This window comes from Nicotiana tabacum, chromosome 18 (genome assembly GCF_000715075.1).
Source record: "Nicotiana tabacum cultivar K326 chromosome 18, ASM71507v2, whole genome shotgun sequence".
Classification (NCBI taxonomy): domain Eukaryota; kingdom Viridiplantae; phylum Streptophyta; class Magnoliopsida; order Solanales; family Solanaceae; genus Nicotiana; species Nicotiana tabacum.
The window spans coordinates 159,709,488-159,724,291 of record NC_134097.1 but is presented as its reverse complement, the minus strand read 5'-3'; the positions used below and the strand labels follow the sequence as shown (position 1 = coordinate 159,724,291).

At 36.5% G+C, this 14,804-nt stretch overlaps 1 protein-coding gene across 1 annotated transcript; it reads left to right on the top strand.

Annotated features, from left to right (window-relative positions):
• Positions 1-11,354: 11,354 nt before the first annotated feature.
• Positions 11,355-11,894, top strand: LOC107820336 (uncharacterized). The gene has a single exon (XM_016646601.2). It carries the CDS (start codon positions 11,355-11,357, stop codon positions 11,892-11,894), a length of 540 nt encoding a protein of 179 aa, XP_016502087.2.
• Positions 11,895-14,804: the final 2,910 nt, after the last annotated feature.

Below are 14,804 nucleotides of genomic sequence, written 5' to 3'. Positions count from 1 at the left end.
CTTTGCAATCGTTTTCCCCTTTTATTAGCTGTATTTGGAGCTATTTTTGGAAGATAGGAATTTGTTGTTCTGACTGATTCTTCAGGCTTTATACTTGATTTTCCAAGGTAATCATCTTGGGAATCTTTTATGATCGTTTTTACAAAGTTCTACGGACGTTTCGTCAAGTTAGGGCCATATGAAAAATATGCCGATTTAAACTCAATTATGAACTGTTTATAGGTGCGTATAAGCTGCATATATATAGTGTTTGCGAAGCTTAGGACGTAAGGAACAACTTTCGTGAAGGAACTACATGCATTCAGACGTTCGTTGGAAAGGTATGTTAAGGCTAAGCTCCGTCTTTCCTTTTTGCACGAATTCTTGGAAATTCCTAAGACGTCAAATGTGATATTTTACTATTCTATTCCTAGAAAGACCTTCTGTGAAAGGCATTGGGATCATACCTGAAGTATTTTCATGATGTTGTTAGGTTGATATTCCACTCGTTCAGTTAATTAGGGTATTCGACATCTATATATGTCATTTTGTCGGCTTTCTTATCCATATGTCTATATATATGAATTCTTATTCGTCTTTGGGTTGTGTGACTAAACAAAATAAAGGAATTTAGTATTTACGATCAGTCCTTCTTCCTTGTTAAATATATTTTAAAATCCCTAAAGTGACGCATCGATTTCCAAAAATCTCAAATATAAATTTTACGTTTAAACTATTAAAACACTTGATTTTTTGATATACTTTCCTTTACTAATTATCAAGAAATCAGGTATAAGGACTAAGTGAAGCACCTTATGCTTTTTATGAACATCTTTAGAGTTAGGTTATCTTTCTAAAAGTCGAGTTAAGTTTTCAAGCTTATTTATTCAAAGAAAACATATGAGGTTCTACGAGACATTTGTATGCGATACGAAGGTGATTATGAGATTATGAGAATAAGAGTACCAATGAGCCAAGGTTGGCTAAGTTCTTGTTATGTCCTATTATGTGCATTCAAAGTTCATATTATACATGACATATTATGCATGGACTTCGAGCTATAATCGGAGGTAAGGGGCCTATTTGCCCGAAAAACTATATATATTGTACAGATGGCCACAGGTTGGCAATATGATACCGGTTAGCTACCGGGAGAGACCGCCATTGCTAGCATTTGGTTGGGTATGTCATGCATTTGCATCAATATATATGTATTCACGACATACGCTTACACGAGCATACCATGCATAATTGATTACTATGAGGTCAGATGTCGGTCATGGAGGCTATAAGATTTTCAGTGTTAGGTGGTTTCACTATTATTATTTTTACATCAGCTATGTATGATTCTACTTTTTGCCTTACATACCGGTACATTTTTATTCGTACTGATGTCCCGTTGGTTGGGGACACTGCATTTTTATTTCGTACGTGCAGGTCCAGGTAGGGACTCTGATCGACCCCTCTACTAGGATTTTGGGGTTCAGTTGTGAGTTGGTAAGCTCCACCTCTTCCTGGAGCTTTCAGAGGATGGTTACTTTTGTGTACAGTTTGGGTATAGTCGGGGCCTTGTTTTGACAGTGCTTATGACACTCTTAGAGGCTATTGTGGACACAATATTCTGGGTTTCTTTTTGTAGCTTTCAGTATCCAGCCCATAGACTTGGCATGTATATATATGTGTGTAGGCATGTATGTCTCCAATCGCGGCCTCGTCGGCCAACTAGTACTTTATTATTTTGGCTCGTCTATCTTTGTTTATATGGCTTATTGTTATTCAGGTTATGACTTTAACGGTCCAGGCTTAGTATTTCAGATGTTGTGCTGCTCGATCTGTTGGGCTCCAGTTTAGTTAGCTAGTATGTTTAGTGGCTAACTCGATCGAATACAGTATCGAGTGCCAGTCGTGCCTCCCCTAGTTTGGGGCGTGATAGTCTCCTTGATAAATGGCTTGAAATATAGCCTAATCAGTGTATCACAACTATGTGACAGAGGTAACTTGGTAGCATTCACCTCAACCAAATGTTTTGTGATTAATCTTACCACTGACAAGATTGTTTTGTAGGGAAAAAGAGTTAACAATATTAACATTGTAGATTTGTCCACTCTCTCAGAAAACGAACTTACTTGCCTAAGTGTGTTGGACAATGATCCCCTCCTATGGCACAAATGACTTGGTCATGCAAGTCTAAATCAACTCAACAAACAAGTCTCCAAGGACTTGGTGATAGGGTTACCTAACATCAAGTTCAAAGAAGACAAAGTTTGTGAGGCTTGTACAAGGGGGAAGCAAGTAAGATCCTCTTTTAAAAGCAAGAAAGTGGTAAGCACAACCAAGTCGATGGAACTGGTTCATATGGATCTCTGTGGTCCAATGAGAACTTTGAGCAGAGGTGGTAAAAAATATATGATGGTACTTGTTGATGATTACTCTAGGTTTACTTGGGTCTTATTTTTAACATCTAAGGATAAAGCATTTGACATGTTTACTGCTTTTGTTAGAAAAACTCAGAAATAACTAGGTAATCAACTTGCATCAATTAGGTGTGATTATGGAACTGAATTTGAAAATGCTAAGTTTGCTGAATTTTGTGATGAGCATGGTATAGATCATAATTTCTCTGCCCCTAGGACTCCTCAACAAAATGGATTTGTTGAAAGAAAGAATAGGACTCTTGAAGATATGGCTAGGACTATGCTTCTTTCTAGTAAACTGCCCCATAGCTTCTGGGTAGAGGCTGTAAATACTGCATGTTACATTATTAATAGGTGCATGACTAGACATCTTGTAGAGAAGACTCCCTATGAGTTACATAAAGGGAGAAAACCAAATATATCCCATCTTAGGGCATTTGGATGCAAGTGCTTTATGCACAATAATGGAAAGGACTCCCTAGGTAAGTATGATCCCAGAAGTGATGAGGGAGTATCCTTGGGATATTCTTCACATAGTAAAGCTTATAAAGTGTACAACAAAAGAACTTTGTGTGTAGAAGAGAGTGTACATGTAGTTTTTGATGAAACTAACATTCTTTCTAAGAGATAGGAACATGAAGATGGAGTTATTGGACTGGTAAAAGAATTGAGTGAAGTCACAGCTCAAGCTAAAGAAGTACTAAAAGAAGGAACATGTGATGGAACATGTTCTTCCATCCAGGGGAACCTGACAGGGGGGAACTGGACAAAGAAGAGGTGAATCTAACTCCCAAATGAAACATGTTCATGAGCATGTTCCTCATCTACAGAACATGGGAGAAAATCCAAACAGAAATCAGTTGGTTGTAAAACCTTACAAGTATCAAAGTTCTCATCCCATTGAGAACATCCTTACTGACCCAACTTCTGGAGTTAAAACCATATCTCAATTAAAGAATCTGTGTGGTTTTGATGCATTCTTATCTCTTATTGAACCAAAAAATATTGCCAAAGCTTTGCAGGATGCAGACTGGGTGAATGCAATGCAAGATGAACTCAATCAATTTGAAAGAAGTCAAGTGTGGCATCTGGTCACAAGACCCAAGGATAGATCAGTCATTGGCACTAAATGGGTCTTCAGAAACAAACTTGATGAAGATGGAACGGTTACAAGGAATAAGGCAAGATTGGTGGTCCAAGGTTATAGCCAAGAGAAAGGCATAGATTATGATGAGACCTTTGCTCCAGTTGCAAGACTGGAGGCAATAAGACTCTTCATAGCCTTTGCAGCACACATGGAATTCACCCTTCACCAAATGGATGTGAAGAGTGTCTTCCTAAATGGCTACTTAAAGGAAGAAGTCTTTGTCAAACAACCTCCAGGGTTTGAAAGTAAGGAGTGTCCAGATCATGTATACAAACTGGACAAGGCCCTATATGGACTAAAGCAGGCTCCTAGAGCATGGTATGAATTCTTATCCAAATTCCTGCTTGAACATGGATACAAAAGAGGTAAGATTGACAATATTCTATTCTTGAGGGGAAAAGGTAAGGATCTACTAGTAGTTCAAATTTATGTCGATGACATAATTTTTGGGGCAACCACTGAAAATTTGAGTAAGGAATTTGCTAAATTAATGGGGAGTGAGTTTAAAATGAGTATGATGGGTGAGCTTAACTTCTTCTTAGGCTTACAGATCAAACAAAACCCAAATAGAACCATGATCCATCAGTAGAAATATGTAAAAGAGATGATTAAGAAGTTTAAAATGGATGAATCAAAAGAAATAGACACACCCATTGCAACAACTACTAAATTAGACATAGATGAACCTGGTTCATCTATTAATCAGAAGTTGTATAGGGTATGATTGGTTCACTTTTGTATCTTACTGCTAGCATACCTGACATAGTTTTCAGTATAGGGCTTTATGCTCATTTTCAGGCAAATCCTAAGGAATCCCACTTGATTACTGTCAAGAGGATACTGAGATATTTGAAAGGCACTACTGATATCTGCCTTTAGTACCCTAAAGGTAGTAACTTTAATCTAGTAGGATATGCTGATGCTGTCTATGCAGGTTTTCTTGTGGATAGGAAAAGCACCTCAGGTATGGCTCATTTTCTTGGTTCATGTCTGGTATCATGGGCCACTAAAATGTAGAATTCAGTGGCCTTATCCACTATTGAGGTTGAATATGTTGTTGCTGCCTCTTGTTGTGCTCAATTGCTGTGGATCAAAAAACAGCTGATGGATTTTGGCATTGAAGTTGGTTGTATCCCTATATTTTATGATAACACTAGTGCTATAAGTATGACCAAGAACTCACTTCATCATAAGAGAACTAAGCACATAGATGTTATACATCACTTCTTAAGGGACAACTATGAGAAAAGATTGATCACTATAGAATTCTGTGCTACTGATAAACAAATTACTGACATATTTACTAAAGCACTGAGTAGAGAAAGCTTTGAAAGGAATATGTTAGAATTAGGGATGATTAAGATCGCATAATGGGACCAGCTTAGAATGTATAATGAAAAAAAATAGTTGCTAGGAAATCTGGAACTTGTGTAAATATCTAGAGTAATTTTTACTCAATTTCATACTGTAAATAGTATACTCCTGTGACATGTGTTGATATGACTCACTGATCTCTAACAAAATTTTCTCTATTTTGGTAAATTGAGGCATGATCAAGAGAATTCTAAATGAAGAAGCTAGTTCATCAGTATTGGTTCATCTGAATAACGCGGTATGTTTTCTATACTCTTCACAATTAGAAATATAAATATTTAAATCATGAGTAGAGTCCTACCTATGTTCAAAAACATCAAAAAATCCTATCAGTTTATTTTTGAACCAGTCCCGTCTCTATTAGAATTCTCACCACATAAAATGCCTAAAATCTAGGGAAGCTTAACCGTTCATTCAACCTGAAATTTCAGCTTGATTAGACCTCTAATTGACTGCTAAAAGCTACAGTTAGTCATTAATATCTTCTTTCTTTAAATACCCATCATCACCCTCTGCCACCCTCATTATTCCAAACCGTCAAAAATCTCTTTCACTCTCAATTGTTCTCTCTTCCAAAATCCTAACTCACAAACTCTCTCAATCCATCAGTTACAATGTTGAACCCTCAAGATAATCCAGGCACTCCTCCACCACCATCCCCTTCTGGTTCCTCCACACCTCATCCACCCAGTACAAACCCCCAGCCTAAGAAAAGACGTGTCAAAATGCTCGCTCAAAAAACTATAGCCACAGGTGCACTGTCGAAGAGATTAAATGCACAATTGAAGGCTACCCAAGCCCAAGAATTTGAACACTCGGACGATTCTTTCAAGTCTGCAAGTGAGGGGGAAGGACCTGCGTCTTCTAACTTTGAGAAGATTCAGAGTTCCCCTACTGAGGTACGTTCTGTATTGGTTGAAAGTGTAAAAAATAGGTTTGTTCTAATGGGGATTGTTAGATATATGGAAATTCCTGAATTGAGAAGGAGATGAGGTAAAAATAAAATTAAAAAGGAAAAAGAGAGAGATGGTGCAAGCAATGATGTGAGGGGAACAGGGGTAGAAGTGGTTGATTCGTCACCCACCTCTAAGATGATTAGACCAGCAATTTGTGGGTCTGAGGGAGAAATTGTTGGAGAAAGTGGCAAGAACACAAGGGGAAGTGGATCAGGGGAGGCTGCTGAGGGTTTGGTAAATTTGAGTTCTCATGTGGATGAACCCGGTTCATTTGTTGAAGAAACTCTATCAGACCTTCTGAGGAAAGTAAATGCCAGTTACAATCCCAAGAAAAGAAGAACTCCAACGCCCAAGATTCCAAGTACTACAAAGAACACCAAGAAAAGAAAGGCTAATTCCCTAACAACTGCTGAAATTCCCTTGCCAAAAGGGAGAGCCACAAGAAGTATGGTAAAACAGAGAGAGAGAGTGAATTACAAAAAGCTTTAGCTGAAAGCAAGAAGAAGAAAATGGATAAAGGAAAAGCAAAGGTTGTAGAGACTTCTGAGGTTGTTGATGTTGAGGAGATGGAACAGGTTTATCAGGAGGAACATACAACTGTGGAGGTTCAGACCCCCAAGCCTAAAAAGACCAAGACCTCTTCTAAGAGGTCTTCATCAGGGTCTAAGGCTATTGAATCTTCATTGGCCAAGAGGATAAGGTCTGTAATGAAAAACAAACCAGTTAGAATTGTTGAAAATGAGGAATGGAGTGGTAAAGAAGAGAGTGAGTCTGATAGTAAACAAGACAAGTTGGCCAAATTTGGCAAAAGAAATTTTTTGAAGGGTAGATTGCTGAAAGACTTGGTGGAACTAGGAATGGTTTGTTTGGTTTATGCACCAGCTGTTCAAGGCTGGAAGGACATGGTCCTTCAGATGGATGGAAGGCTAGATAGGAATGAAATCATTGAATTCATGGCCAATGTAGAGGTCAAAGATGGCAGAGTCACCATCCAAGTGAAAGGAGTTCAAGTGACCTTCGATGCAGAGAAGCTGGGAGAGATTCTTGATATCCCTACTAAGGGATTGATGACTATACTAGGCAAAGATGGCCAAGTCTGTATTCCCTTCCTCATGCCCTTGAAATCACTAGGAGATTCTATGATGTTGAAGTAGTGAATGAGGCCAAGTTTGTGCACAAGAGTGAAATAAAGCCACAACACAAAGTCCTCTTTGAGTTTGTCAACAAGTGACTACTGCCCAGGCTGGAAAGAAGGCACATTGCTAACTATATAGACTTAGTTCTGATGGAGTGCCTTGAAAGTGAAAGGCAAATCAACTGGCATGTATTCATCATCAAGCTACTAGACAGGGTTATCAATGGCTCCAAGGCCCATACCACCCCTTATGAATTTATTCTGACTAATGTTCTGGATCGGTGCAAGGTGCCTCTGAAGAAGTGGGAAATGGCCACAAGCAAGGACCATTTTGGCATTAATACCCTGATTGGTGGTGACTATCTAGTCACTGCCATTCCTAATGAACCTAGTTCATCCAAGAAGATACCTATCAAGAGTAAAGTCAGGGCTCTAGTTCAGGAAAATGTGGCCAAGGATGCTGAGATAGCTAGGCTGAAGGCTCGCTTAACAGAGGTTGAATCTGATAGGGATGCTTTCAGAACTGAGCTTACCAAGGAAAATGAGAAGAATGATGGAATTCTTCACAATATGCTGAATCTTCTCCAAGCCCAAAACCAACACTCCAGCTCCCCCAAGCCTTAGGACTTTTAGACTTCATCTCCTGAACCTGTCTAGTACCACCAGTGACCCAGATTATGGATTTTTCTTTCTTTTTGCTCATGTTTTGAATATTTTTGTTTTCTGTTGTGGATTGTGGTAGCAACATACCTTCTATCAATGATATCTACTATTTTTTCTTATGTTGACTGTTAATATTTCCTTGATAGTTCAAATATATTTGCCTGATTACTGATGATTGATCCATGATTGCACTTGCAGTTGCCCCAGTGGCCATGAGAAATTGTTAAAATTCTGGGACTCACACTTTGTTTATGCAATTTTTAGATGATGCTAAAAGGGGGAAGAGATATTGTGCTTTAAGAATAAGTGATGTTTATAACCTAATGAACCTGGTCCTTGATGATAAGTAAATTTTTCTAACTTTATATTGATGAATAAGCTGAGTTCTGACAAGGCCTAAGTGAGTGAAAAGCACAGAGTTTGTCATCATCAAAAAGGGAGAATTTGTTGGCCCAAGTAAAGGTGAAGTTTTGAAGACTGACAAAGGAACTCAGACGTGGACCAGGTCCATCTTGTGAAGCACAGTTATGATCAAATCAAACATGTGAGATGCACATGAAGGAGATAAACCTAACTTATCAGAAGTGATATCTCCTGATCATGATCGAAAATGTTGCATATTGAATAAGGATAAAGACTCCTTACACAAAGAGAATACGGTTTAGGAAAAAGATAGAGTCAAAGTATGAGATCAACTAGAACTCTTCAACCATGGAAGAGTAGCATCTGTATCTTAGTCAATCTCTAATTACTAACTCCTTAAATATTAGTGTTGTTCTCTTTTACAGGAATGTAGTAGAAGTAAAACGTGAATTGAGAGCAAAATAGCAAGGCAATTTTACAAGCAATTTATGTGTTATTTAAGCATGCAATCCTGAAGCTACTTGAACCAGATAGAAGAACCAGTTCCAAGTGTCTATCTTTTATTCTAGTTCAATTGTAGTAGGTGATTTTACATTGTACCTTTCAGCTTATATAGAAGCAATTGTATTAGGTACTTAGAGTTTTCAAGTTAGAGTTAACTTGAAGTTGTCGCAATAGTTGAGGCTATGTGCCACAACGGGATTAGAGTTAATCCTAGGTTTACAAAAAAGTTTTTTGTAAATGTAGTTTTTGGCTCAGTGATTTTAGTGGAGAGTTTGGGAAAATCCTACTGGAAGGTAGGTCGTGTTTTTTTCACCTTTTGAGCCAAGTGTTTTCCACGTAAAATCTCTGTGTTCTTTATTTTCTGTATTTATTATTCCGCAACAGCAATAGTTGGAACACATAGAAAAACCAGGTCCTTCTATAATCAAGCTAACCGAAAATTGGGTACCACACAAATCACCCCCTCCCCCCTCTTGTATGGTATTGAAGTATAAAACAAAAGAAGTTTCAATTTTATAAGAAAATAAATGATAATGGCTTCAGATTCAACCACTTATCTGTTCTTGACACTATTCCTTATTACACAAATACAATTTTCATACAATTTTATAAAATATATCTTTTGTATATTTTGTATCTGATTTATACATAGTAAAAGTAAATTTCGTACAACTAATTATATATTATACAACTTATCTATAACTTTCATACATTATTTCTATCCAGTTATATACAACTACAATATAATACCACTTAAATACAATTTTTATACAAATCTTATACAATATGTCTTTTGTATATTTTGTATCAATTTATACATAGTAAAAATAAATTTCATATAACTAATTATATATTATACAACTTATCTACAACGTATCTATAATTTTCGTACATTATTTCTACTCAGTTATATACAACTATGATATTATACAATTTAAATACAATTTTTATACAATCTTGTTCAATTTCATACAATATTTAAATAAATAAAAATATAAAAACAACAAAATATAATTTTTCTACAATTTTACTATAACTTTACTACAATTTCGTAAGTATAATGTATGTCATGTCTTCTTCTTCATCTTCTTCGAGTTTCAATTTGAAATTTAGCCAAAATCAAGTCTAATCTTTACTAAAACACCCTCAAAATTGAGATATAAACTCCAAACCATATTTTCCAATTGTTTGCAACAACACTCAATCCAAACGAATAATAATTTTTTAAAACCCAAATTTAAATTCAAAGCTTCAAAGCTTTTTAATAGCTGTCAATGGTGGAATTGCTACTCTCTTTTCCTTTGCTTTACATTACTGAAATTAGGGATTGAGAGATAGAGAGACGTAGAAAGAAATTTTAATTCTTTGCAACAACACCCAATTCAAATATAGGAATATCGACTCCTTTGCTTTTTTAAGGGCTGTTCTTTGAAGATATTTTCTTCTTCATTAAAAATCAAGCTAAGCACAGATGTTAGTGGAGGTGATTTTTTGAAGAAGAGAGTAAAAATTTAGAATACGGATTAGATCCAGTGGGAACTCTTCTATTCTCGAATTTGAAATCTGGACCAACCCAAGAACTTGGAAGAGGTTGAAAGATGACTTGTTCTTTTCTAGGCGATGGACCGGATATCGCGGTGCCTGCAGCTGTATGGCCTGAAGCCCAGGAGAGGTAATTAAGAGGAATAAGAACAGGAAGAAATGTACATAAATGGTAATTGGGTATATAATATGTAATTATATTTAAACTTGAGTAGGGATGGTAATATAGTTTCATATAGTGTATATGAATGTAAAAATCGCCTAAAAGTGACTAATTCAGTCTCCATTGTGTGTTATTGTGATAAGCACCATCTTTGTAGGTGGGTTAATTAGCATTGATGGTTTATGTAGGGCTTAGGTTATTTGGTAAGGGGATTGCATAAATGAATAATTAAGTTGTAAGCTCTGATGGTATAAATGTACCATTTGGTTCGGTAATATAATTTATGGTACGCATAGTGCCAGAGCCATAATATCTATCGAGGAGTGTCAAAATATAAAAAAAATTAGATATATACAAAAAAAATAAGAAGAATCAACACATAGTAAATATGCGTAAAACAAAAAAATTATCTAACTGTTATGAATAGAATTCTATTTAGAATGAATGTCTATCTTGTAGAGAGTTTTACTTTGCGGCTAAATCATTTCCCCCCTATAAATAGAGGGGTCTTACCCCATTGTAAATCATCCCAAAATTCAGTAAGAATTACTCTCTCTTTCTCTGCAATATTGTACTTCTACTTTTGTTGTTTTATAACACGTTACCAGCACGAGACTCTACCGTTTCAAGAAGATTAAGGTACAATTTTTCTCCTCCTTTAATTATAACTGATATTATGAAAAGAAAGTTCGTTGCCCTTGAAATTTCGGGCAAGAACTATATGACATGGGTGTTGGATGCTGAAATCCATATAGATGCAATGGGTTTTGGAGACGCCATTAAAGACAAAACTAAAGCATCCACCCAAGACTGTGCTAAGTCCTTGATTTTCTTGTGTCATCACCTTGATGAAGGGTTGAAAATAGAATATCTCACAGTCAAAGATCCACTTGTTTTGTGGAATGGCTTAAAGGAAAGATATGACAACTTAAAGTTGGTCACTCTTCCACAAGCACGATATGATTGGGCTTATCTGAGGCTCCAAGATTTTAAGTCTGTTTCTGAATATAATTTTGCGATGTACAGAATTACTTCTAAATTGAAACTCTGTGGAGATACTATCACTGACTATGATATGCTTGAAAAAACGTTTACAACGTTTCATGCCTCCAATATGGTCCTGCAACAGCTGTACAGAGAGAAAGGCTTCAAGAAGTACTCTGAGCTGATTTCTCTTCTCCTTGTGGCTAAGCGAAACAATGAGTTGCTCATGAGAAATCACGAAAATCAACCCACTGGGTCTACACCATTGCGTGAAGTGGATGAGGTATATTCCCATTATGCTAAGCGTGGAAAAGGCCGTGGCCTTATTTGTAGTCGTGGACAAGGAAGAAATTTTCCTATTGTTAATCACCTTCCAAAGAAAAGTAACCACCAAAAGTGGAAAGGGAAAGATGAGAAGCCAAAGGCAAATGGTTCAGAAACTGAATGTCATCGTTGCGGTGGAAAAGGGCATTGCGCAAATATTTATCGTGTACCAAGACATTTGGTTGAGCTTTATCAAGCATCTCTAAAGAATAAAGGTCCTGAAGCCAATTTTGTCTTTGACAATGATTTTGACATCACCCACTTGGATGTGACAGACTTCTTTGAGTGTCTTGATGGGAAAATAGACCACTTGATCGGTGATGGATATGTGGTTAAAGATGATTGAGTAGTTTGATTTTTATTTTTATATATTCGTAGTAACTAAAAACATCATGTAATCATAGTTCTTTACATGAGTAGTACTCATTAGTATCAATTAGTATTACTTTATGAATTAGTGTTAGTTCATTTCATTAAATATAATTCTAGTATTTATTTTAAACAATGTTTCAGTTTGCTTAATATTCAAGGATAATAAATTCTTTATTAAAATAATGTTGTGATGTAAAAAGAATACTTAATTACTGATATTGAACAGAAAAGGTACGAATGCATGTCTTTAAATTGACCATAGTAGTATATAAACGTGATATAATAGCTATCTGCCTGATTTACCACCAAACTAATTTATAAGTGGTAGAAAAATTTATATAGCCTAAACATATAAACATCATCATCATTGCCCCTTTATGTACCTTCCATCAAAAGGTTGCCGATTGAGGAAAGCAAATACGTAGTAGTACTAGGAGAAGTAGTATTCTTTATGTTTCTATTTTTCTGTTTCATAAACAAAAGGTTGTTAGTTATTTACTTGTTTTGATAATGGAGGAAAATCAATTGCGGAACAGAGAGCGACAACCATTTTTTATATTGATACAAGCTATTGTATATAGAGACATTTAATCGTAGTATGATTTATTTATTTTTAATCATTCGTTAGTATTATAAGTATACACTCTGAAAATATTAATATTTATTCGTATATTTATTTTGTATGTCAAACAATGGGAAGCAAATATGGATATCTCACAAAACAAACTTGGATCAAAGTTCAATTGTAAAAATATTTATTTAGTTGATTCATGTACAACACATACAATATTCAAAGAGAAGAAATATTTCTCTCATTTAAGTATGTATAAGGCAGATGTTACTGTAGACACCGGATTTTTGACCCTCCCCGAGAATTTTCACATTTTTAGCGTGAATATGTGAAATAGGGTCTAGTATAGCTATTTTAACTATTTTTACTTTATTTTATTGCAAAAAGAAAATTACAAAAAAAAATATATATAAATTTTAGTTTATGTATCTCTCATAAACTTGAAAAATACAAAAATTGCACTTTATTTTTGTACTTTATATAATTTCGAAAATAACCAAAAATATAGTTCTATTAATGTTTTGTAGTCATTTTAATTTTTGAAAAATACAAAAAATATTACTTTATATTTTATCCTTACATAAAAACGAAAATTACAAAAAAAATAGTTTTATTAATATTTTGTAGCTATTTTAAATCTTGAAAAATATATTAAAAAATATATAGTTTTGTTTAAATATTAGTCTTATTTTTGTAGTTATTTTTGCTTACATAGGATTAGACGAACAACGTTGTGTTCTTAATCGGGTCCGGGCAAAAGAATAATATTCGAGTTCGAACTACCCGGTTTTAGGCCTAATTTTCGGACCTAACCCATAATAAACCGAGTCCATGACACATGGGGAACCCCACCACGCGTGGGGGACACAAACCTTGAACCCACCACGCGTTGGGCTCATTTTTCTTGGCATTGTGTATCAAATCCACGGACAAGGCCAAGGCAAAAGGGGGGATTTTTTTAAAAATTTTGAACGGACGATTGAAATTTGGAGGATAGGCACTGTTCGTCCTTCTTCTTCAAGAAGAAGGAACAAAACCCTACAGAAGAGACCACGAACCAAACCAGTGACCCCCTCCCAACGCCTGAACCACCTCCTCCTCCTAGCCCCCTCCATCGTCGCTACAAGCCACCAGTCCAACTCCATCACCATCTCGTCCAAACACCTACCCAAAACCAGCCGCGACGCCACCCCCTCACGTCCGGCGACCATAGCCCAAAACCTCCCCGTCAACCATCGATCACTACCCCAAAACCACCAACAAACCACCCTCACATCCCCAACAGTCATCTACCACCACCGCTGCCCGCTACCATTCGTACCAGCGCGATCGCCACCACCCTCACTGCCCGTCGAAAGACAACTAGCGAACACCACCGGAAAAACCAGCAGTCCGCCATTGCTGTTTCATCCTTCTCCAGTCGCAGAACCAACCCCATCTCGCCTCCTCAGCCCCACGTCCAAACGACTGCCTGCAACGTCCAGCCATGGACGACCCTCCATAGCCTCCTCCTCCCTCACATCCAAATGACCCCTTCTGTTGCATTCTCTCGAGCCAACATGCTGCGTTGAGAAAATCCAGCAGCCAACATCTCGTGCGTTGACTGTTTTTGCCGAGCTTTCCATCTCCATTGAGGTCGTCGTTGTTCGTCGAGGTCCAGTACGTCGAGGTTGTCCCGAGGTTTCGTCGTTGTTCCTCGTGCAGTGAGGTCCGGCTTGAGTTCCGTCGGGGTCGTGTTTGTCGTTCTGAGGTTGTCGAGGTTCAAAGGTTAGTAAACCTCAATGTATTGGATAAAGAAATTTTACGTTCAATGTTCGAAGATGTAATATATAAATTGATATGATAATCTTCTGCTTATGTTTTCATCGTATGCATTTTTGCTCATTTTGCGTTTTTTGATTCTTGTTTATTCGATGTCATTCAATTAAGTTGGACTAGTTGTTTTAGGACACAAGTTTGACATTAATTTGTTCGTCCTTTCCTTCGCTTATTTCATTCGGACAAAAAAAATTATTATTAGTGCATGTTGTTACTACTCCCGAAACACTCATTCGCTAAAACTCCTTTTATTAAACTTCTAACAAGTTATGAGATTTTAGTTGTAAAGAAGCTGTAAGGTTTAGTATGGTTAAAGGCATAAAACGGCATCCTTTAAAATAATAAAAAAAAAATAAAAACAATAAAAAATGAGACGAGCCTCGACAAACAAAAAATGTAGAAGCTGCGGGGCCCTCTAAATGTATATATATTAAAACACTTAGAATTCGGGACAGGCCGTTTAGCGAATTTTACGGCCTTCCCCAAAATAACAAT